The sequence below is a fragment of the Mesocricetus auratus genome, unplaced genomic scaffold (genome assembly GCF_017639785.1).
Source record: "Mesocricetus auratus isolate SY011 unplaced genomic scaffold, BCM_Maur_2.0 Super-Scaffold_100010, whole genome shotgun sequence".
NCBI lineage: Eukaryota > Metazoa > Chordata > Mammalia > Rodentia > Cricetidae > Mesocricetus > Mesocricetus auratus.
The window spans coordinates 48,013,543-48,039,167 of NW_024429194.1; the positions used below are offsets into that span (position 1 = coordinate 48,013,543).

Genomic DNA, 25,625 nt, shown 5'->3' on the forward strand with positions numbered 1-25,625 from the left:
ATTTTATATGCTGACTCATCAATGAACACATTGTAATTGTGCTTGATAGGCTGGCAACTGATGGGGGACATTTGGTGACATGCCTTGTCCCGGGACGGTGATATGGGGGACGTCTCTGAGGAGGAACAGTGGAGCCCAGACTGAGTGACAGGAAAAGACCACACGGGCCAGAGCTGTCTTTAGAAGCCAGTGAAGCCTGTCTCTCTGTGCTCTGATTATTTTCCAAGGTCCAACACAGGCAGGGACACTTTGAAAAGGAAAGTGGAGTTCTCGATTTCCAGGCCCCATCCTGACCCTGTGAGCTTTGAGTCTGCAGGCTAGAGCAATCAAACCTGACCCTGGGAGCTCTGGGGTATGTTGAGAGCTAAGACAGCGCCATAAAGAGTAACCCAGGGTCAAGGTCAGGAAAGGCAGGAAGGAGAAGAAAACCTAGGGCTAACGGGGAAGGAAGGGAAAGATGGGGGGGGGAGCAGAGCCCTAGAACTGTTTTTGTGTTTTCATGTGCACACTTTGGTGGAAATAATTTTAAATTGGTGGAAAGGGGACCTATTTCAGAGAAAATCGAAATTCATCCAGCCCCCTTCCTCATGTTGTACTGTAGATATTTGACTATTTTTAGGGTCTGCTAAAAGCACCTGGAAGCCTTTCTCTTTAGTAAATGAAACAATAAAGATGAATGAGTTAATTTGCTAAAGCTGATTTGAATTGCACAGAAGGCATTTGCGCAAGTGCTTGGCATTTAAACAGTTATCTGACATTTAAAAGGGGAAGGACTACTAATGAATTCAAGAGCTAATCTTACACTGTGACAGAGCGAGCCACGGAAAATCCAGGATTATTATCTTGCTGTAAACATAATGCGATTCAGTTGCCCTATCAACAGAAGAGAGCAATTGACTGCATACAAATATCCATAGGAACACGAACGAGCCAAACTGAAGGGGGATGTCCCTTAAAATTAAGTACATAGCTTATCACTTCCTTTAGTACTCTTGGATTGTAACATCTGAACCACAGACTCAAGGAGAACCACCACCCTGTAGTCAGTCAATTTCCCTCTTCCCTTGAGATTTCTTGAAGCCTCCCAAGTTCCTTTACAAACAAACCTTGCGATCTCTCACTTTAAAATGGAACTCTGAAAACCCAAACAGCTCCCTCTCCACCCCTGAGTCCCACAGAGTCACCAAGACAAGGATCTGTCCCGTAGGCGTCCCGCGGGGCCTCCTCCTGATGTCTCCCACTCTTTTCTAATTGGGGTTTCTCCACCTTTGTAGCTGCCGCTTAATGGCTCCAATAGGAGCTCCTGTCTCTCATTAAGTAGGCTGCAACACTCTGGCCCGCTAACCGCCTTGCCTCCCACGCAGCTCCGTTCTGCCTGAGAGCCAGCTGCCAAAAGTCTCTGGGAACCTGTGGGCAAGCTGAGCCCTGGGGAAGGAAACAGGAGGGAGAGCGAGCCTGGGTAGCTGAGATTTGAACACACCCCACCATTATCTTAATGCATGGAGGAGGGAGCGGGGCTGTGGGGATGCCTTTGTTGAAACCCCTGTGAAGTCCTTTAAGTTGTCACATCAAACCTCTGTGCACACAGGGCGTTTGTCCCCACCTGTGAGCAAACAAAAGGAAGAGTCCTGACCACCAGACCCCCTCCATGGCCTCACTCTCCTATTCTTTGGCGCTTTGAACCCTGGTGGGGAAGGGAGATAGGAGAAACTTAATCCCTATGTGTAGAGGAGGAGGAGGGCTGGGATTTGAACTCCCCCTCCCCACAACCAAATGCTGAAAATGGGAGTTTCTGGATGGGGGCCTGATCAGGTCCCTGAGTTTTGCCATCTGGGGCCTAGTTACTTCTTCCCTTGGCAGCCTAGGACCCTGAAGTACAGTGGAACTAGGAACCGGAGCGGGGCTGGGCTTCACAGGGAACCCTGCTGGCTCCTGGGGGCTTGGCTTCTCCAAAAGGGTGTTCTCTGAGGGACGCTGCCACCCTTGAGCTCCACTCACACCTCCTCTCATCTCCTCAGGTCTCCCCCCCTGGGAGAGAAGGAGCGCTCTAGTGCACAGCCAGCCACAAAGGGCCAGGAACACTGGTTCTCAACCTTCTTAAGCTGTGACCCTTTAATACAGTTCCCCAACCATTACACTTCTTTCATCGCTACTTCATAACCGTAATTTTGATACTGTTATGAATCGTAATGTAAAATCTGTCTTTCATGATGGCCTCAGGTGACCCCCTGTGAAAAGGTCGCTTGACCCCCACAGGTTGAGAATAGCTGGCCTGGAAGCCCTTAGCTCACTCGCCTAGCCTCCTAGGGGCAAAGGGTCTGTGGCTTCCACCCACCACCAAGCTGCTCAGCCTCCTCACTCATTCAGTGGTTGTGTCCCACGCATCTCTGCCACCTGAGGTGCCACAGTCTTTTATGTTCTCCAGGAAGTGCGGGCCTGGCAACAGGTTCTGAGGGGACCTTTCCAGGAGCAGTCTACCAGTGGGCATGGTGGAGGCAGCCTGACTCCTAGGGATCAAAGGGTTCCTTGTTCCCCTCCTGTTAAGAATTTTGGTCTCCATCACCCCACCTCCTTTTTCTCTGCGATGTGATATCAAATATCTCAGGCTGTCTTTGAACTGCCTTCATAGCTGAGGATGAAGGTTTCCTGAGCTAGGATTACAGGTGTGTGCCACCAGGCCGGTTCCTACAGTGTTTTCTTGCACACGAGGCGAGCACTCCACCAACTGAGCTCAGGTCCTTCCTCTGCTTTTTCATATCTCAAATCTATCAAAATTCCCAACAGTGTTTACCAAATTAGCCCATTAGCCCCCACGCCCTGGACAAAGGAAAGAAACCCAGCAATCCCAGTCTTCCCCTTTGTGAGGGCTAATTTGGTGATTTTATTTTTGCCAAGTCACTATGCTTTCTGTGCCTCAGTTTCTCTACCTACAAATAAGTGCTCACTTCATCATTCTCAGTGAGATTTTTGAGTAATGAAACACAGGACATTTTAGCTTCAGGGCTTCTATTATCTGGAAGAAAATCTTATCCAGGAATTCTAATTGATATTGTCCTCAATTTAATTAAGTGCTTTGTTGACACAATACAATCATTGTTTATCTAGCTTAGCTGGAGCTAGAGGAGAAAACTTTTGAGCCAAAAGAGAAATCTGCTCTGCCCGTGGGGAGGAGGAGCCCAGCGTTTTCCATGAGGGGTGTCCAGCTGGGTTTGGGTGATGGCACACCTGCCTTGGACAGGAGATGGGAAATGGGGCATGGGAAGTGGAAACAGCCTCCCCAGTCCTCCTAATTCAGGGCTTCCAACCCCAACTCCGTTTTGGTGGTGTGACTTTTCCAGCCTGACAATCCACAGCTAGGGTACCTCAACTTGATTCCATCATAAAAGGGTCATTTTAAATCAGTCACTAGGGAAACAAGTTACTCCTGGTGCTTAGATTCCTAGATTGGGCCATAAAAGTTTACCAACCCCATAATTTAGAAAGACCATGAAGTTGAACTAGCCCCAGTAATGCTGGGACAGAAGAGGGTTGGTGGGAGACAACCAAAAATGTTCTATTTTCTCTCCTGCCTACTCTCCTCCACTGGACACTTCCCCCTTCCCTCCCCCCATAATCTCTTAAATTTTTCCTAGCAGCACTAGCTATGGGGTAGGGAGTCCACTGTGTTCTTAATCCCCCAACTCCCTGCCTCCCTCCTCCCCCTAAAAGCTTCAGGTCCTGTCTGATCACAACTTTCAAGGCAGACAACAGAAATGAAATAGCAGTGGTTATAATTCTCCAAGAGCCCTCCAGGGCCTGGCATTGTGCAAGTTCTTGCCATACTCGGTTTCATTGAACCCTTGCAGGAACCCATGGGAGAAACACTCTCCCTTACCCAGGAAGAAACTGAGTCTCAGGTTAACGAACCACAGAGCCAGGAAACAAGAAGATGGGATCTAAATGTGGTCTTATGGAATCCCCAATCTCCAGTTATGCTTCTTTGGAGGTATAGGTCACGAGTGAATGGGACCTGGTGGTCCTGACATCCATTTTCCTTGTGTGTAAAATGGAGACTGTAGCTTTACCCACAACAGAGCTGTTATAAAGATTGAGGGGGTAATCTGAGTCCTTCACAGAGACCCCCAGACTGTCAGCTGCTATTGCCTACTACTCAGAACAGATAATTGTTCAAATTTGTGTGTTGGTACACCGAGATTCGCTGTTATTCCCCTAATTTTTACATATGTTTGAAATTGTCTATCATAAAAAGAAAGCAAAACAAGATCTTAACGAGGCAGGTGTTATGTGTCACCAGCAACCAAGACATCAGTACATGCAGACTTATTGGAATAACAATAGTCACATAAATCCAACATCTAAAACTTTGGTTTTGTAATTAAAACAAAAACCAAAGAACCCTCTAGTAAACCATCCTTGGATTGTCTGAGGAGTTTGGGAGTGGACAGGTTGGACCAGAAAGGAGGTTTGCTCTAGGTCTTCAGAGATCCTTTGAATCAAGTTCCACAACTGGAGAGACGTTTATAAAAATGAGAGAGGAGGAGAGGGCATAGGGAGGGGAGAGAGCATTCGCAGGGAAGGGAGCACAGAACAGTTCCCTTCTCCTTTAATGGGAAATAGAGAAAGTTAGTTGTTCTCATCAATGCTAGAACCCATCTCACACTCTCACAAGGATCTCTAAGAAGAGTGCCAAGTGACATCTCCAAATGTGCACATGACCAAAGCCTTTCCAGGGAGCAGAATAAACAGGTCCAAATGGCCACCAACATTCAACAGCTCTGAAGAGGTGAGGGAGAAATGTGGGCTCATGATTGTTAACATGGAGGTAAAACATGATCAACTCAGAGATGTCCTCCTAGGACTCTGGGATTTTCCTATGAATTATGTATTTCTACGGACTGTGAGTTTTCTATGACACAAAATTTTTTATGTCAATGAAGTATTTTGTCGATTTCTTCCAGTGGCTTTCATGTGTCAGGAGTTATGTTAGACACCAGAATACTAAGATAAATTAGGTGACAAAAGAAAAAAAAAGTCTGCCTTCAAAGCTTGGAAGTTTAGCTAAAATGTTAACTGGAAGACAAGGTATGGTATGGCTTAGTAGGACCTGGAAAAAAGGTTACTTTTAAATCTTTGTACTATTGTAGAATAATCTTTTTTGTTTGTTTTGTTTTGTTTTGTCTTGTTTTTTGAGACAGGGTTTTTTCTCAGTGTAGACTTGGCTGTCTAGGAACTCCATCAGTAATCCAGGCTGGCCTTGAGCTCACAGAGATCTGCCTGCCTCTGCCTTCTAAATTCTGGGATTAAGTTGCTGCCACCACTACCCAGCTTGGAATAATCTCTTTGTACACTGTAAAAATGTGTTTTTGCCAAGGCACCTTCAGATTGGTTTAATAAAGAGCTATGACCACCAGTAACTAGGCAGGAAAGAATAAGCAGAAATTCTGGGGAGAGAGAGACAGAGACAGAGAGACAGAGAGAGACAGAGACAGAGAGAGACAGAGACAGAGAAAGAGACAGAGAGAGGCCAGAGGACATGGAAAGAAATGGAAGGTACAAGGTGGAAAAGTGGTAAAAAGCCATGAAACAAAACATAGATTTAGCCGGGCGTTGGTGGCGCACGCCTTTAATCCCAGCACTCGGGAGGCAGAGGCAGGCAGATCTCTGTGAGTTTGAGACCAGGCTGGTCTACCAAGCAAGTTCCAGGATAGGCTCCAAAACAATACAGAGAAACCCTGCCTCGAAAAACAAAAACAAAAACAAAAACCATAGATTTATATAAATGGGTTAATTTAAGTTATAAAACAAGCTTAAGATATAGGCTGAGCTTTCACAACTAATAACTCTCTGTGTCATTTTTTGTAAGCCGGCGGACCAAAGAAAAATCTGTCTACCTTGTACAAAATACAGTGTGTCTACAAGTGCACGTATGGGTTTATTGTCTGGATGGAGGAAGGCTAATAGGAACTTCAAACATTACTTGTGGAACAGATGAGGTTCACACAGCCTTATTCGACCTAAATCCTATCAGAATGTCAGGCTACTCTTTGAAATCCAAAAATGATAAACTTAAGACATGTAAGACTAAATATGAATTTATGCTATGGTAAGCTCACCAAAACCTAAACTAGTTAGGATAGGTGGAAATAAACATGATGTAAGGGAAAGAGACATCATTCCAGTTTAACAGAACTTTTAGGAAATTGCCAAAGCTCTGGTCTCTACAAAGCAACAAAACCCTAATACAAAACACCCAAGAAGGAGCGTGTTACAAAGCTTCCCTTTTAAGCTGGAGTTGCTTTGAACAAGGATGTTGACTAAGGGGAAGACAGGTGAGACTTGCTTTATTTTATTTATTTTTATTTTTATTTTTGTTGTTTTCTTGGAGTTACGCTCTCTCTATCCAGCTCTGACTGTCCTGGAACTCACTATGTAGACCAGGCTGGCCTTGAACTCATAGAGATCTGCCTGCTTCTGCCTCCTGGGTGCTGGGATTAAAGATGCGCACTACTATGCCTGGCTGCTTTAAACAAAGGGATATGGTGATTCTTGGGAAATCTAAGGTTTGAGTTTGTTCTTTGGTATTCTTCTGGCAGCCTCTCTGGCCTCACAGTTCTGCAAAACAGAGCTTAGAGTAGTCCCTTCTGTCCCAGTTACATAGACAGAACTAAGTGAACAAGACAAGTTCAAACTTGAGATGCAAAAAGAGACAAATTCCTTGACTCTGAGTCTTAGAAAGATAAATGTTGGAAAAGAGTTGAAGTCCTCCCTTGAAAGGTAAATCCTGAGGGCTCTATTCAACAGCCCAATACAAGTCTGATTAATGTTAATTTTTTTTAGAACTTTTTTTTTTTGGTTTTTTGAGACAGGGTTTCTCTATATCGTTTTTGGAGGCTGTCCTGGAACTTGCTCTGTAGACCAAGTTGTCCTCGAACTCACAGAGATCCTCCTGCCTCTGCCTCCGGAGCACTGGGATTAAAGGCATACACTACCAACACCGGTATAATGCTAAATTTTTTTTTTTTTTTTTTGGTTTTTCGAGACAGGGTTTCTCTGTAGCTTTGGAGGCTGTCCTGGAACTCACTTTGTAGACCAGGCTGGCCTCGAACTCACAGAGATCCGCCTGCCTCTGCCTCCCGAGTGCTGGGTTTAAAGGCGTGCGCCACCAACGCCCGGCTAATGCTAAATTTTTTTAAAGGAACAGTTTTAGAAATGATGATGCAAGCCAGGCAAGGGACACACTCCTTTAATCCCAGCACTCAGGAGGCAGAGGCAAGAGAATCTTTGGGTTCAAAGCCAGCCTGGTCTACAGAGGGAGTTCCAGGATAGCCAGGGTTGCACAGAGAAACCCTGTCTTAAAAAACAATAACAAGCCGGGCAGTGGTGGCACATGCTTTTAATCCCAGCACTCAGGAGGCAGAGACAGGCGGATCTCTGTGAGTTCGAGACCAGCCTGGTCTACAAAAAAGCTAGATCCAGGACAGTCTCCAAAGCCACAGAGAAACCCTGTCTCGAAAAAACAAAAACAAAACAATTATGGTGCTACTTAGCTTGCTGTGCATGAACTCTTCCTGTACATTGTAACTGCTGAGTCATTTTAGCTACTGTTGGATATAATGCACACTTTAGAAACTACTTATTTAGCTAGCCATAGTGGTGCACGCCTCTAATCTCAGCACTTTAGAGGCAAAGGCAGGTGGATCTTCTGCCTTTCCTTATCCATAGAGAGAATAAAAAAGAAGGGAAGACAACAAGAACAACAATCCCAGGAAAATGAAGTAAGGTATGAACCTAGCACACCCTAGTTTCCAGCTAGCCTGGCTACCCTGCTTTTCGTGTACTGTCTTTCCCTTATGGATACCTAAGAACAAAACAGAAAAAGCAACAACCGTAGATACAATCATGATTTACTTACAATTTTAATTTGTTCTTTCAAAATATTCAGTGATGTTTGAAATAAAATGGCCCCCAAAGGAAGTGGCACTACTTGAAGGTGTGGCCTTGTTGGAGTAGGGGTGGTCTTGTTGGAGGAAGTGTGTCACTGTGGGGTAGGCTTTGAGATCTCCTATGCTCAAGCTATTCCCAGTGTCACAGACCACTTCCTGTTGCCAGCAAGATGGAGGACTCTCAGTTACTTCTCCAGGACCATGTCTGTCTGTCGGCATGCCACCATGCCCCAAAATAATAAACAATGGACTAAACCTCTGAACTGTAAATGAGCCACCCCAATTAAATGTTTACCTTTATAAGAGTTGCCAAGGTGATATTGTCTCTTTACAGCAACAGGAACCCTAACTAAGACAGTGGGTATGGCAGGATATGTCCATCATTTCCACGAGGCAGGAAGATGGCCAGCCTGGGGTACCTAATAAGACCTTGTCTCAAAAAAACAGTAATAATAACAAAAAAGAAAAGAGGAATACAAAAGAGAGGAAGAGAAAAAGCTGGGTTCAATTGCTCCCGGGGACCACTCAGCAATGTGTGGAAACATTTTGATTGTCACGATAGTGCATCTAGTCAGTGGGAACCAGGGAGGCTGCACAGCATTCTTCGATGCCCAGGCTGATTCCTCCTCACCAGTGTCTGCTCCAACCTCAGGAGGGCCCAGTATTAAATCACAGATTCTAGGAAATTCACCTGTCTCAGCCTGCCTCAAACTTGCTATGTACAGACGATCTTGACCTTCTGAGCCTTTTGCCTTACCTTCCAAGTGCTGGTGTTGCAGGTATGTGTCACCGTGCCTGCTTCTGTGTGATGCCAGGATCAGACACAGGGCTATGTGTATTCTAAGCTAGCCCTCCGTCAGCAGAACAGCATCTCCAGCTCCTCGCTGCTGTGTGTGTGTGTGTGTGTGTGTGTGTGTGTGTGTGTGTGTGTAGTCTTCAGGATTAGACCCAGGGCCTAGCTTATGATAGGCAAGCACTACCCACTGGGTTGTAGCTCACATATTTGCCCGCTGCTATTTTTTTAATGTGAATTATGTCTTTTCCTTATGTTTCTAATTCTCAGTGTTTTCCTTTTAAAACTGAATAAAATTATTAATTTTTTTTTCTTTTTAGTTTTACTTTCTCTCACTACACAGATGTATTGCCTTCTGGGACTTTCATTTACAATTTTAACATTCTTTTTAGGTGCGGGTCACCTCACCCAACCTCAAGCCTCTCCACAGAGGCCCTGGGGAAGAGGAAAAGCACTCCCGGGATTGGTGTCCGCGACCTACGGAGGGAAGAGCCTTACCCGGTCTCCGGAGACAACCCGGGAACCAATTTCTCTTAATCAGTTGTAGGACCCCAGGAGGAGCCACGGGGCAGAAGGGGAAATAAATCTGAAGGAGAAGCCCAAATCCTGTGAGGAGCTGGAAAGACCTATATTAAAAAGGGGCACCATACCTTTAGGACTTCAGAGCTGGCGCGGCTCCATCCCTATGCAGCTATTAATATGCAAAAAATGCCTTCATAAATACTTGATTCTGCTCGCAGTGGGGAGGCCGTTCATTTGAAAGGGGAAGTGGGAGCTTGGAGTTGAAGCACGTCTTTCTCTTTTTTCATTGCTCTTTTCATCTCCACACTCCCCTTGTAGTTTTCTTCCCCCTGTTTCTCTGACTTAACCCTCTCCTCTAACGCCAAGGAAGTTGCCGATGGCAGCTGCGGTGCTCGTTTAACTGATGCGCTTGGCGCTGTGGCCCTGAACCTCGGGCTAGGTGTGGAAGGGGTACCTCGGGGCCTCTTCCTGGAGATGGTGCGGGCAGCTGGGGTCCCCTCACCGTTTCCGCAGGCCCTAGCGAGGCAGCGGCTCCAGACTCAGAGCCGAGGTTTCCAATGCTGCCGGGAGGGGGCGCCCGAGGCAGCCTCCAGACCCGGGGGACTCGGCGTCGTTGGACAGCACCTCCAGGCCATGTCTCTCTAGTACTCAGGAATTGGCTGCCTAGTCCAGGCCTGTGACTTCTCATAGGTCGGTTGTATCCAAAAGGTTCCACCTTTAAAAGGGTTCACCTTTGGGATTCTCAGCTAGCAGTATGACTTAAAAAGAAGGTATTTTGTGTGAGTGATCTTATGGTATGGCCAGACCCCGAAGGATGGGGGGAGGAGGTGAGCCAGTGAGCATTAATGGAAAAGAAAGTCGGGCTTGATTGCCAGTTTTGTGTACAGAGAAAGAAAGGCCCTTCCGGAGGCAGGGAAGCCACGGCTCGGGCCAGTGACCCTTCAAGGTAGGAAACCGAAGTCTGCTGGGTAGAAATTTGTTTCTAAATCCTTCCCAGATGCTGTATAGTAAACATAAAATTAGTCATTTATGTGGAGTAGGTTGAGGAAGTAGTTAAAATCCGAGGCAGTTATTAACCTAATAAAGGGCAGCTTGCTGGCCTCAAGAAGTAAGGGGGAGGGGTGAGGGAGGGAAGAGGAAGTCCCTCTGCACCCTGCACCTCATTTTTCTTGGTTTGGGGACTGGGGGGCTCCCTAGACTTTTCCCCATATGGCTTCTCCTTCCGGGACTCCTTTTTAAGGAAGGAAGACTACGGTGACACCAACAAACCAAGTTCTCAGAAGAGAACCCCTCCTCCGTGTTGTAAAGGAGATTCTCAGAGTTCGTGAGTTTGCCAAGGCCTTGCAGATGAACCAGGGTTGGAGCTTAAGACCCAAGGTCTACATTCAGTCTGACTGCAAAATTTGTCATTTATTCTAGTTGTTAACTGGACATGGCTAGGCCACTCTTTGCAGCCTCCTCCAGCACAGACAGAGGCTGCATGCCTTTGGACCATGCTGGAGTACTGGGGGTATTTGGGTGGCCTTTGGAGCCAAGATATATTTTATATTCTTAGTCATAGCTCTGTAATATTGCTCCTGTTATTACTTAAGGTTTTCAGATGCCCCCTTCAAGGGAGGCATTAAATAAACACATGCAAGTGCATACACACACACACACACACACACACACACACACACACACACACACACACACACACGTTGTGTCTGTGGTTTCCCAGTAGTGGAGAGGTGGCCGAACTGTGCTTTACTTCAATGGAGGTCTGACTCAAGTCTGACGCTGTTCTAACCATGAGGGCTCAGCTGCAAACACTCCTGCTCTGTTACCAAATGCTAGGGAGAGAGGAAAGGCCGGTGGCAACAGCAGGAAGTTGGAGATAAGAGAGGGATGGAGAGTTTGCCCTCAGGCTGTAGACAGGGAGGGGCCTGAGTCCCCTGGAGCACAGATGGCAGAGTCGGCCTCACGTTTCCCAGTCCCTGAAATCAGCTCTAGGAGTTCCCCACTTGTTTCTCTTGAGAGACTCTGAAGAGAGTGTCACCCTCAGAGTGTCCGATAGAGACATACTTATCAATATTTCTGCACAAATTTCCTCAAATCTTTAGATAGTCCCAAGCCACCCAAATCACCTTCGTTGTTCATAATTACCCTAGCTTGTGTGTGTGTGCTAATGAGTGTGTATATGTTCATGGGTATGTGTGCATGTGTGTGTATGTGTATGTGTGTGTGTGTATGGAGGTCAAGGGTTGAATCTGCTCTTTCTTTATTCTCCATGTTATTTGTTGAAACAGGGTCTCTCACTGAACTGGGAGCTCATGCATTCAGCTAGGCAGGTTGCCCAGAGAGCTCCAGGGATCTGTCTGTCTCCTCAGCTCCCATAGATAGTGCTGCAACTGCAGATGTAGCCACTGTGCCTGCCAGGGTTTGTTTTTTTAGGGGGGGGTTGGTTTTTTGAGACAAGGTTTCTCTGTGACTTTGGAGGCTGTCCTGGAACTCTGTCTCGTAGACCAGGCTGGTCTCAAACTCACAGAGATCCGCCTGCCTCTGCCTCCTGAGTGCTGGATCAAAGGAGCACGCCGCCACCGCCCGGCTAGCCTGCCAGGCTCTTTATGTGGGGCTTGGGGATCTGAACTCAGGCCCTCATGCTTGCATGCAGGTGTTTCACCCTCTCCCCGGCTCCTGTCCTTGGTGCTTTAAAAACAACAAGCAACATCAAACATCATCGCTGTTTTCTCTCCCTGCCTGTTGCTGCTGTTGTGCTCCTTTTCCCTTTCCGACTTTGCAGGAGTCTGGGAAGAGTCTGCCCTGCTTCTTCACACACACAAAGAACCACACAATGGAATCCAAATCCCAAGCCTGAGAGTAAAGGAGCCCAGTGACGGAACAGTTTGCTGGCTCATTTTACTGATGAGCTGAATGAGGCCCCAAGAGATAAGGGTTTCAACTTAGGGTCACATAGCAAGTTAGGACAAGAACCCCGGGCAAGTCTTGACTCCCAGGGTTGGGCTCATTCAGAGTCAACACTGTACCTGATTCTCTGTTGCTTGAGTCAAAGGTGAGGAGGTTTCACAAAGATTTCCATGAAGATTGGTTCTGGAGTCAGTGTTTGCTGCGGTGAAAGTCAGAGAGAAAGGGGGGGTCAAGGCGTCAGATCTAGGTCTCAGAACTTTCATATGAACCATATCCATACATACTTAGCTCACGTGTATTGAGGATTAAAGCGCACACCTATGGCATTACTGGCTATGACCCATAGTCTCTGTAGACATGGCTAAGCTCCTTGTTGAGTGGGGTATAGCTTTTATGTTCAAATTTAGATTTTCTTCTTTTGACTGGTATTTAAAACAAAAAGCGGGGCGGTGGTGGCGCACGCCTTTAATCCCAGCACTCGGGAGGCAGAGGCAGGCGGATCTCTATGAGTTCGAGGCCAGCCTGGTCTACAGAGCAAGTTTCAGGACAACCTCCAAACCAATACAGAGAAATCTTGTGTCCTAAAACAAACAAAAAAAAAAAAAGAAAAAGAAAAAGAAGAGAAAAAGGATAAAAGTAGATTCTTTGTGCTAGTGGAATTCAGATAAAAACTGAAATTATAAAAAGGAAATGTTGATGTAAAAAACTGCTGATGCTGACGAATATAGATTTTGTATGCTCACACTTTACTGAAATCGGAAAGTGTTTCATGACAGCGTCCAAGAAGAGATCAGAGATTTCCCCTGCCCCTCAATGTGGGGATATCAGGTGACAGTACAGCAAAGAGAGGCAAAAGCCATGTGGCTGTGGGCTGTGCTGGTACCCTCCACATGAGACTGGGCGGCGTTTACTGGTAATCCCTCCCTCCCTCCTCCCTCCCTCCCCCGTCCCTCCCTCTCTTCCTCCCTCCTCCCTCCCTCCCTCCCTTCCTTTTCTTTTCTTTCTTTCTTTTTTTTTTTTTTGAGACAGGGTTTTTCTGTAGCTTTGGAGTCAGTTCCGGAACTCACTCTGTAGACCAGGCTGGCCTTGAACTCACAGAACTCCCCCTGCCTCAGCCCCATGAGTGCTGGGATCTGTCTCTTATAGGCTCATTGTTTTTTCTGTGGTTTCTCAGTTTTTTTTTTTCTTCTTCTTCCTGATTTGTTTGAGGATGGCTTCTGCAGAAACTTAAAACAGTTTTTAGCTTAAATCAGACCGGGGAAACCGCGGCCCAGAGAATGGGACAGTGTGGGTTCAAGCCTACACCTGAAAACAGGGGCACTAGGAACCAGAGCCAGGTGTCCGGAGCTGTGTCTTGCGCCCCACCCCCGCACTGTCTCCCATTAGCCTCACTTTACATCCCAGCTGCCTGGCTGGGATCCAGCCTCGACGGAACCGAACCACCCAGCAGAATTGAGGTTCACTTCACAGTGGCTTGGAAGGAACCCCACGTCTTTCAGAAAAGAAACGTATGAAGCCTAATACATAAGGGAAGTTCTTGCAACAGCAGAGAATGAGTCAGTCAGCCAGAGTTCAAGAAATGTAAACACATCTTTAGATAGGAGACTGAAAAATCACTTAGGACTTCTCATCTCTTGGGTCAAGACCTCGGTGATTTACTGAAGCCCGCGCAGTGGAGGAGGTGCTGGGCTCCAGCTGCGCTCCCGTGAGATAAGGCCAAGGGGGTGGTAAAACTCCCTTCTGGAGCAACACGGGGCGCTCTGCCTCGTGAGCAACCCCGGCCACTGGCTGTCAACCTAGGGTGGGGCCTTCTTCCTGTTTTAGGAGCTGGTGTTGGCAACCAAAAAGCTCACACTGCTTCAGCGCCACTTCGGGGCTGTTGAAGCCACTCGAGGCCTTTCTGTGACGAACATGTCTGCCACTATTGAGATAAACAGAAAACACATTCCCTGGCTGCCCACCAGCCAGACCGATCAGATTTTCAAATGCTCCCATTAATCTGGCCCTGGGCTTTTAGTGAGGAGATAGCGTTCCCCACTAGATAACCAGGCTATTCAGAGGTGACCCTGCCTAGAGGGATTTTAGCCTAAGTCCTTTCTGACTTCCTCAAATCATGGCGTTCTTCACCAGACACTCAAACCTTGGAAGGTGGAGAGCAACTGATTCTAGCATGGAGTCTAGCGTGGAGTTCGGCTCCTTTAAATTTCCTTCTATTTAAATCTGTGTTGACAGTGTTTAATTCCCAAATTGCTGTTTTAAATAAAAATGAAATACAATTATATTTACTCCTGCTGTTTCAGAGTGCTTATTTTCCGGAATGGGGGAAGCTCTGATGGGACCCATCTGGTAGCAGACTGGAAACCTAACTCCAAGGAACCGCCTTATCGGGACAGGTGGGCCACCTGGCTCCTCCTGTGCATGTCAGGGCTTGGTAAACATTGGCCCTGCAGGCTCTGAAATGGCCAAATGTTCTGTGGTTACCAGGGTAGGAGCTGTTGGAGGTGCTGGCAGGAGCCTCTTGAAATCTGTTCAGGGCCTTTTTCCACACATCATTTCTCAAGAGCATACCCTTTGATCGCCGGGTGCTGTCACAGAATTTCCTTCCTAACCTGCAGTGTCATCGTCAAGCAGGCGACACATCTGCTGCCACACAGACCTCAGGGACTGTGGCTGTCTCCCAGCCTTGTGCAGAGCCTCCCCCGCCCCAGCAGAAACCAGTAAGAGAAAGCCCTGACATCAGCTGTGGTACCTTCACGGTTTTGTGTTTTGGTCATAAATGGAAAATGCAAATGCAAATTCCAGGTTATTAAAAATTTTTTTTATCCCAGGGTAAACTTAACTATAAAAGGAAGGAGACGGCAGTGCCGATGACCTTTCCTTAAAAATATCTAAAAATATTTTATAAGATGTGACTCAAGATGCTTATGACCTATGGAGTGTTATAATAAATCTCAAGTATGTTTGTTGAAAAGCAAGAGACCGAGACCCAAGACGGCCTGTTGGTGGTGCCATTATCAGATTCTTGGGATAAGATTTAAGGCTTTGTTTATGCTACACATTTTCCCTTTGAATCTTCCCAGCTGAGAAGGAGGGTGAGATATGCGTCTTAAGCAATTGCTCAGGACCTGCGAAGGCCTCCAGGCTAAAGGCATACCCCTGGGAGGTCCAGCTAAGGAGCCTGTCTAGGAAATATGAGTCAGTCAGAATTTAAATATGGACATGCCTTGCAAATGTGAGAGCAGTATTTTTCTTCCAATTTGGGGTATCAGTTCTTTTATTTACGTACATTTCTTGGACCTAGCTCAGTCTCTAGGGTCTAGCTTTTGGTTTGGGAAATATACGTTTCTTTCAAAAGTTCAAAATTTTTGCTTGCATGGAGAAGTCCAAAGATTCATAGCAGTTTACCAAGCTTAAAATGGAAACCAAACTGCCGAACTGTAGATTTTAAATTTTGGTTGTGTGGCAATAAATATCAATGACTTTAGAGACCCTCCAGTGAAGACTTGTCATGAGATCCCTAAGGGTGTGCTGGGATGCTGTCTTTGGTTGCCTTGGACGGCCCGTTTCTCGCTCTGTCTGCCTCTCTTCTCCATGCATCCTGCAGTCAAGGCTCATACTTCTCTCCTTCTGCTGTTTCCTAACTCTCCTGAGGTCTCTGTCCCTCTAGAATCCTTTCTTTTCTTTTCTGTTTTTTAAAATTTAAATAACAGGGTTGCTTTTCATTTATTTTTACATACCAACTAATTTCCCTCCCTCCTCCATATGGAAAAGAATTCTTTTCTTTTTGGCTAGTTCCTACACATACCCTTAGAAACTCTGTTATGGGTATTTTTCTTTCCTTCCAAGGCATGGCTCTGTCTCTCAACTGTATTTTTGTGCCTGGCACGGTATTTGTTGTCAGCAGATGGTCGTTTGGTGTTGGCTGAATTAATGAATGAGCAATTTCTTTGTGCTTTGTAAAATAACCTTACTTATTCTTTCTGCTGAACATGTTTCCAATGTCGGTGCTTACATTAATTCTCAAGTGAAGAATTGTGGGGGAAACCAACAGTGGTGACGTCCTCAGGCCACAGGGCAGAGCGTGAAGGGAGCAGGAGAAGCCAAGAGTCCTGAAGCAATCTCTCAGGCTTCAGTCACACAGATTCCCAAGGGGCAGCGATTCTAGGGATATATATATATATCCCTAGATATGTATATATATTTGTACTTTCAGCCTATTTCCTGACCTTTCAAAATTTAGTCTGCTTTTAAAAAAATGTCATTCAATGTGTCCCTGACTTGTTTTATTTTTATCTCTCTCTCTCTCTTTTTTTGAGATAGGGTTTCTTTCTGTAGCTTTGAAGTCAGTTCTGACACTTGCTCTGTAGACCCAGGCTGGTCTTGAACTCACAGAGATCCACCTGTCTCTGCTTCCCAAGTGCTGGGATTAAAGGTGTGCACCATGGGCCCAGCTGACTTGTTTTATTTTTGTTGTTGTCCAATGTGTCCCTGACTTTTGAAGACATTTTCAAAGAGTTGAAACTGACTTCCGAGCCTATAAATACTCATAAAGCCCATCAACGATGTACTATCTTTAGGATCTTACCAATTTAATCTAAAATTTTTCTTTAAAATAAAGTCCTCAAAAAACAAAAATGTGCACTTGGGAGGCAGAGGCAGGCAGATCTCTGTGAGTTTGAGGCCAGCCTGGTCTACAGAGCCAGTTCCAGGACAGCTTCCAAACAATACAGAGAAACCCTGTCTTGAAAAAACCAAAAAACCAAAACCAAAACAAAAAGGTGTGACAATTCTATAGATGATTCTTTTTTTTTTTTTTTTTTTTTTTTGGTTTTTCAAGACAGGGTTTCTCTGTGTAGTTTTGGAGGCTGTCCTGGCACACGCTCTGTAGACCAGGCTGGCCTCGAACTCACAGAGATCCACCTGCCTCTGCCTCCGGAGTGCTGGGATTAAAGGCGTGTGCCACCAACGCCCGGCTTAGATGATTCTAACAATAGACGTTGAAAATTTTTCTGAGCACTCAGTTCCAAGAAGCATCACCCATTCTTAGGGTAGTGTTATATCTATCTACTTAAAAACATATGAGGGGCCAGTGAGCAAATCAAGGGACCAAGCAATGTTCTCCTACGCTGAGAACCAGAGAGATGAAAAGGAGGAGGAGTGAAATAATGAGAGAGGAGCCCGCAATGCTTGGCACATCGGAAATGTGTGACAGGAATTGTTACCATTGCTACAACCATTATTATCACCAGCACCATTGCCGTTATCTCCATCATCTTAATTATCTTCGTCATCTTCAGGACAGGGCTCCTGTTTAAGAGGTGCTGTATTGCTCGGTCCTACATACACGTGAATGGACACGGAACTCCCCACTGAGGACGCTGGCAAAGGGGCGAGGGTGGAGTCAGCCTCCCCGTTGGCTTCCTGCTTACCATCCCAAGGTCATGATTGCATCTTTTCTCCTACTTTTTCAGTCCCTGGGAAAAGCAATCCCTCTGACTCCACTGTAGTCCCAGTGTTAGTACAGCAGGCTCCTCACTCGGAATTCACTGATGCCTCCTCAAATGAGCAACACGGAAGACCACACACACACACACACACACACACACACACACACACGTTTCCTTCGTCAAAGAGTGTTTTTATGAGAAGAGCCTCTATGTAATCACCCTTCTCCCCATTCTGAAACGGGCAGCCATGTCTGTGGGTGGAGGGGGGAGGTATGGAGGTTTGCATCTCTCTGAAGGTGGGGGGGGTGGGTGGGGTAAGACATAAAAGGGATCTCGGAAGAAGGGGGAATTGCCCTCAGTCCTCCATTTAAGACACCAGTCACAGAGGTTTTTCCAGACAGCTTCCTACTCTGTGACTATGCAGCTGGACTGTGCCCCACTGTAGGGGGCAACAGCCACCTTATCATCACAGAAATTGTGCAGTGTATACCTGGACAGCTATAGGACCTCCTTGGAGACGGTCCCTCCTGGGCCAGCTGAGTGCAATTACTTGGGAAAAGCCAACTTCTCTAAGATTTCTGCTCAATGCCAGCCAGTGGGCTTTCCAGGAATTGCTCAGGAGGATTCTATGTTTCCCAGACATCTTCAGTATATCCCATTTCCTGTTTACTGGTGTATTAGGGGGAACTTTGTACTTCTGGAGGTCTAGATATGACATAACATGTTCATGAGTTGAATGACACTGAGTAGTTGTGGTGCTTTTGTAAAGAGAAAGGTAACTTTTTAGGGGTATTGAACCCTTCCTCTTTGTGATGGAGACAAGAATGGACAGATTCACAGACTGAAAAACAATAAAGAATTTCAACTAAGAGTGTGAGAAACTTGAAAAAAAAGGATCCAGTTTCTTTACCCTTAAACGGGGGAAAATATAAAGTCAACAGACACCTGGATTTTGAGCCTGGTGATGGGTTGGGTGACTTTGAAATGCTGTGTGGATCAGAGGTGAAGCCCAGCAGGGTCCCCCATGCTGGAACTGTGAGGGAAGTTTTGATCAGCAAGGGCGCCAGTCAGCTGCTGTTGGACACGTCCATGGGAGCCACAGGTGTGTTGTGTGAGGCCACCTCAGGTCCCAGTCTCCATCTCCACACAAGTGGGGTTGGGACCATGGCAGACAAGAGGGGTGCTGGTCCCAAAGACAGACTTTTTTATTTTCATTTTTTTTCAATCTGTTAGAATCACCTGGGGTGAGAATATTGCAGCTGTCCTTGGTAGCCAAGGTGAAAATGGGTTTAAACAAAGCTGTTTTTATGGCTGAAGAGAATGAGGATGACAAGCTGAAGGGACAGAGGTGGGGGAGAAGGAGGGAGGGAGGAAGGAAGAGAGGGAGGGATGGAGGGAAAAGGTGGAAGTGATAAGGAAGAAAAAAATCACAGAGCAGCTTAGAAAATTCAAGCTAGAAGAAACATATCTTCCAGGTGAATAACCCACCCAAACACATTCCCAAGTACTTCCCCTTCTAAAATTCATTTTTCTTCATTAATCTATTACCAACACTAAGAATACGAGAGTTTGCCAGAGAATGGACAGCATAGATCTGCACAGCTACAGTGGTACAGCCTCCTGTGTGTGTGTGTGTGTGTGTGTGTGTGTGTGTGTGTGTGTGTGTGTGTGTATGCAGGCACACACATACAGTCACAGGCACGCCCAGAACCCAGGCTGAGAAAGTAACCTGGAATCCAGAGAGCCAACGGTGGAGGGAGAAAAAGCCGTAATTAGTGTTAATTGTTGACCCTTCAGTTCAAGAATAGATGCTTTGGAGAATGGAAAATGAGAACAAACATTAATTATTGAGTAGGGACTGTGGAGACAGACACTCTGGATTAAAAGGAGAGAGATAAATTGCATAATGAATGTTAATTTTCCCTCCTAGAATTGAGCGGTCCAGTGGTTGAAAGGGAAAAGGGGACTAGAACTGTCCTGAAGGAGAAACCCCCCTGTGAGTGGGGGTGGGAGGGTGGGGGAGGGCTCCACTTTCCGTCAAGCTCCCCGCTGCTCCCTTTGTCTCCTGGCTCCCAAGAAGTCTGCTCTCAAGCTTTTCCCTTTTCCTTGGGGTGGCTTTACTACTCCCACAGTGGACTGCTAGGAAGTCCAAGAATTTCTCTAAGTAGAACACCCCAACCCCCCCCCCGCCAGGCTGTGTTTCCAGGAAGCCCAAGGCTGCTTTTTCCTACGCTGGTGGGAACATGACTGGAAGTGAGGAGGCCACAGGGACTGTGGCCCTGAGGGTGCTGCTGGGGTTGGGGGCTGGGATGCATGTGGGCTCCAGGGCCTTAATTGTTGTTTTATCTTAATTACAATGCACCAGACACACAGCACCCCTACCCCACATTGGTAATTTCTTAACTGAAAGTAAAAACAGAATAAGGTAATTGTAGCCAATTTTGTGGACACTCTGCAAACAGGCTTGTCTCTGGTTGCTCTGGTTTCATCCCCACATACAGGCAGCCGCCCTGAGGGGCCTGCATTTTCCGTACCTCCTGAGCTGACATCTGTCATCAGCTGCTGTCTGAATGAGGGATGGTTGGAGCCTTCCCCCTCTTCTCTACTGTCCCCTCACAAAGGCTGGCGCGCGCACACACACACACACACACACACACACACACTCGCTGGGTTACATTGCATCCCTCTGCAAACATGGGTGATTCCTTGTTGTCTAAAAAGGGAGCATCTCAGCTCTGGCCTAGCATTCAGGCCTTCCTCAGCACTGGCCTGCCTGCCTTCCAGTCCCAGCGCCCTGTGTGGGCCGGGTTCTCAGTCCATCCATACTGGGCCACACACTCTCTGCTTCCCTACCCCTCTTTGTCTCTCTCTGTTCATGCAAGTCCCCAGCAGCACATCTTTCCTCCACTTCTCTGTTTCCTCACTTCTGCTGATGTCTCAAAGGCCTGTGCAGATGGGAATCTCTACATAAAAGCCCTCCAAACCAGAGCAGTCACTCCTTTGCAGCCCTGGGTCCTTCTTGGCTGGGCCTCAATTGCAGCCTCCAGTTGCCTGTGAATCTGTTTCCCCCCCTGCATTGTGAGGTCCCTACGCAGGGCTCTGGGTGCTAGGTTCAGAGTCCTGGGAAGTGAGTGAGGGAAGAAGGGAGGCAGAGATGGCAAGTGTGCCACAGAGGAAGGAGGAGAGCTGGGTGGCTTCCCAGAGAGGCTCGTTCATCTCTCTTGCACACAGAGTCGAGGGTAAGTGGGAAAACCAGGGTGGCTTTGCTCCAGCGAAGTTATCTGGGCACTGGTTCTTTACCACTTACTGCTTTGTCATCCACAGGACATGGTTGAAACCATTTTACCATCCCAATCAAGTGTAAAGGTAAAGACAGGAGAAAGTGAACAAAGAAATGTAATTTCCATTCTCATTAATCACATAGCTGGACCTAGGGCCAAGACACTCGGGAAAATACAATCTTGAGTTAGGTGTCCATATGTTCAACCAACGTTCAAGGATAAGGCTTCTAATTAATAACGGAGGAGTGGATGGACATTGGGGAACAATGGAAGCCTCTACTATTATAGACTCAACCAATATTTATGAGTGTTTTCTGTAAGGGCACCTGTTTCCTGAGATGTTCAGAAGTAGATTAGAGGAATTTACCTACAGGAATTTTAAATCTAAAAGAGGAAAGAAGACAACCGTCTAGAAAAATCAAGGAAGTGAGGCAAATGTGGTATACATCTGTAATTCTAACCCCAGGAGACTGAGAAGGCTAGAAACATTGCACATTCAAGACAGATTTGGGAAATACAGCAAGACCTGCCTCAAAAACCAAAACAGAGGGTGTGGTGGTGGGGTGTGGCAACATGATACAGTGAGAACTTTGACCTAACAGTATAGGAGCTTGTAGTTTGGATTTACCACACAGAAGTTGTATGACTGGAAAAAAAAAGTCGCACAACTCTGGCTCCAGTTCTCTTGATCAAACTGTGGTTTTCTGGACGCAGGCAGCTGAGTATGGACACTGCAATCCAGACAACAGTTTAGGAAGGGAAGAGTTAGCTGGGCTGTGGATCCTCTAGGAGGGGCACAGCCTCATTCTCCTTCATTCAGGCAACTCAGTGTGTATCTGTTTCATCTCTTGGTGCCCTCAGCAAGTCTCATTAAGTGCTTCCTTTGCATAAACACTGGTGATAGTAATCTACTGATTTCCCCCTTGATTTTAGGGACTCCAGAACGGAAGGAAGGTAGGGGAGACAGGATTTGTACCTTCACAGGCTCTGTAAAAATGATGCAAGCAGTGTTATCTGCAAAACAACAACAACAACAAGCCAACCAAAAACCAAAACAACAACAACAAAAACCCACAGGGAAATTAAGTGTGTTTTAGCATTTAGCGTGCTCTTTTCTTCAAAGAAGGAATTTCTGAGCCAGATCTGGTGATACACACCTGTAATCCCCACACATGGGAGGGTTGCTGCGAGCTTGAGGCCAGTTTGGGTTACACAGTGGGCCTCTGAAACAACAGTAATAGCATTTCTAGCAGGTTCAGAGGAAAAACATTTTTAAAAAAATTTCTCTTTGACGTTTTTTCTTCTTTGGGGGGTGGCCACAGAGGGGCGATGATGGCATTTTTCATAAGAATCTCAAGAGGCTTTTACCAAAGGAAAGGAAGGAGCCAGGTGTGGTAGCTCAGGCCTGTAATCCCAGCACTCAGGAAGCTGAAGCAGATGGACAGAATGTTCAGGGCCTGCCTTGTAGAGAAACCCTGTCAAAAAGGAACAGGAGAAAGGAAGGAAAAAAAAGAAAAATAGACCTCAGCATCGGGAGGAACAAAAAGATGCTGGCCATCAAGGCGTGGTCAGTGCTGGCTGTGGAGGCTTTGCTGGTTTCTTGATGATGAGAGGACAGAACCTGGCTTCCTTCTGAAAACTGGGACAAGCTTATGCCAAGCTGTTCATCTGCAGCGTGTGACACACCCAGTGCTGAGGCTGATGAGAATTCCCTGCAGTCTCTATAAGGATTGCACATCAACTAAGGTTACATGCAGGTCAGAAACCACTCAGGTAGTCAGGGAGGAAACAAGGTTGCAAACTGGTTGAAGCTGCCTGTGGTGGTTTGAATGAAAATGGCTCCCATAGATCAGGGAATGACATTATTGGAGGTGTGGCTTTGTTGGAAGAAGTGCGTTACTGAGGGGTGGGCTTTGAGGTTTCAGAAGCTCAAGCCAGGCCCAGTGCCTCTCTCTTTTCCTGCTGTCTGTGGATTCAGATGTATAACTCTCAGCTACCTCTTCAGCACCATGTCTGCCTGCACACCACCATGCTTCCTGCCGTAACAACAATGGACTAAACCGCTGAACTGTAAGCCAGTCCCAATTAAATGTTTTCCTTTATAAGAGTTGCCATGAGCCCGGTGGTGGTGGCGCACGCCTTTAGTCCCAGCACTCGGGAGGCACAGGCAGGTGGATCTGTGTGAGTTTGAGGCCAGCCTGGTCTACAAAGCTACACAGAAAAAGCCTGTCTCAAAAAGAAAAGTTTCTATGATTCTATGGTCATGGTATATCTCTTCCCAGAAATAAACCTAATACATTGCTTTTCAGCATGTTGCCTTTATGAGCTTATATGTCTCTGCCTCACTTCCACCCTCCAAATCTCATGTTAGGAAGGCTAACTGGCAGGGCACGATTTTCACTCAGTCTCCTAGCTGCAAATGCTGTCTGGGAAATGTAGTTTTTAAGCCTCTAGCTTCCATTGTTCAGGAAGGTGGGGTGCTCAACAACTGTATCCAGCCGTGCTTTCCTTTATTCAAGCCATTGATCTGGGATCAATAGAACTGATAACATCTGCCAACATTACTTCTTATGGGCTATCACCAAACACTGACTGGGCAAGAGGAACAATGTGAATCATTACCACATGGGCTTCTTTCTTTTTGCCTTCCTTTCCTCCTCCCCACCCGGAGGTGGAGGTACTGTGAACTGTATGATTCAGAACTGATGTTTGAAGAGGGAACGCAAGAGTAGTCAGAACCTAGAGAATGCTGAGATCCTGTTTCAAGCTTGGAAAGCAGAACTGCCCCGCTGAGAGAGCCTCCTGGGGAAGGGGCTTATGTAGAAACAAACACGGCTAGAGCTGGGAGGTACCCTATAAACCATCACTTTAGCATTTTCCAAAGTATGTTCCAAGAAGAGATTTAGATCCATGTGACACTTTGCTAGAAACCAAAAAGCATTCAGGGTTCAACCAAGTTTGAGAAGCTCTGCCTCTCCAGGAGGCGTGTGTGCTTCTGCATCAGGAATCTGCTTGATGCTAGTCTAGTGGTCCCCAAACGCATTCAACCTCAAAACCCTTCCCTTTCTGCAGGCTGCCCATAACCTTCCATATGAAGAGGCTGAGGTCCAAAATGGTGAAGTTATTTGTCCGTGATCACCAAAGCCACAGGCAGTAGAGAGGGCTGTGAGACCCCAGACTCCTTCAGGGCTCTTTGTTTTCCCTCACACAGACTCATTGAAAGTCATTTCTTCAATTTCTAGCCATCTTTATGTCATCTTTATGACAACAGATGCTAAGAGATAAATTACTCAAGGAAAGCCACACTCTGTCGCATATCTACCAACACAGAAAGACCTCCCTCCATGACCCAGGGCTGTACAGAGAAAATGAGTTATTTGTTATTGCAACATGAACTATCCTCAACCTAGTGAGCTGAAACAGTAAAATTTACTTATCTATCTCTCACAAATTTGGGCTGGGAATCTGGGAGTGACATAGATGTGGAATTCTGGTACAGTCATCATAAGGTCACAGTCACAATGTCAGAGAGGAGTTTGGTAATCTACAGGCCTAGTCGGGAGTTAACTAGCCTCTGGGAGGCTGAGGCAGGGATCTTGCAAGTTCCAGACCAGCCAGAATGACAAAGAGAGACCAAACCAAACTAACAACAAAAACTCTTCCTACAAGATGTCCTCCTACTCATGTTGCAACTTGATCCCCTCCCTGAGCCATAAAGCTTAAAGGTGGTAAGATCTTCAGTAGGTGTTTGGGCTTTGCCTTCAGGGAGTAATGCTCCTCCAGGGTGGACTAATTTTTGAAGGAAAGGCTCTTTAATCTGCATCAGTTACTGTAGGAGTGAGTTCTTAGAACTCAAGTGTACTAACTTGAATCCCTTTGTTCTTTTCCTTCATTTTAAGGCCCACTCCTCCCAAACAGGTGCAGATGCTGATACTGCCTGCTGGGATTCCTCAGTCTACAGAACAATGACCCAAAAGAAGTCTCCATTCTTTACAAATCACCCAGTCTCACATATTCTGTCATGGCAACTGTGGTAGTTTGGATGTAATTGACCTGGTTTTCTGTCTTGCTATTTTCTTGTTATGCTCCCTTCGCTGTTTTTTTTGTTTTTTGTTTTTTTGTTTTTTTTGTTTTTTTCGAGACAGGGTTTCTCTGTGGCTTTGGAGGCTGTCCTGGAACTCACTTTGTAGACCAGGCTGGCCTCGAACTCACAGAGATCCACCTGCCTCTGCCTCCCGATTGCTGGGATTAAAGGCGTGCGCCACCAACGCCTGGCTCCTTCGCTGTGTTTTTGGAATGGTAATGTATATCCTGTGCCATTATATGTTGGAAATATGCATTTTTCATTATGATTATTATTACAAGCTTATGGGGTCCAGGGAGTGGAATGTGGTAGTTTGAAAGTAATTGGTCCCCACAATCTCATAGAGAGTGACACTTTAGGAGGTGTGGCTTTGTTGGAGTGGGTATGGCCTTGTTGGAGGAAGTGTGGCAATATGGGGGTGGGCTTTGAGGTTTCCTGTGCTCAGGACACCACCAAGTGTCTCAGTTGATTTCCTATTGCCTGCAAGATGTAGGACTCTCAGTTACTACTCCAGCACCATGTCTGCTTGCACACCACTATGCTCCCTGCTATGGTGATAATGAGCTGAACCCCGAAATGTTTTCTTTATAGGAGTTGCTATGGTCATGGTGTCTCTTCACAGCAAAACAAACAATTCCTAACTAAGAC

The 25,625-nt window shown here is 46.4% G+C and overlaps 1 protein-coding gene across 2 annotated transcripts in view; it reads right to left on the bottom strand.

The window, feature by feature from the left end:
• The window catches only part of Kiaa2012 (KIAA2012 ortholog), a 109,973-nt gene that overhangs the window by 43,929 nt on the left and 40,419 nt on the right, over positions 1 to 25,625 (bottom strand). For both annotated transcript variants that reach the window (XM_040753536.1, XM_040753535.1), the window contains exon 11: positions 12,285 to 12,364. In XM_040753536.1, coding sequence (XP_040609470.1) covers positions 12,285 to 12,364 — 80 coding nt within the window. The remainder of the gene's footprint in view (positions 1 to 12,284; positions 12,365 to 25,625) is intronic.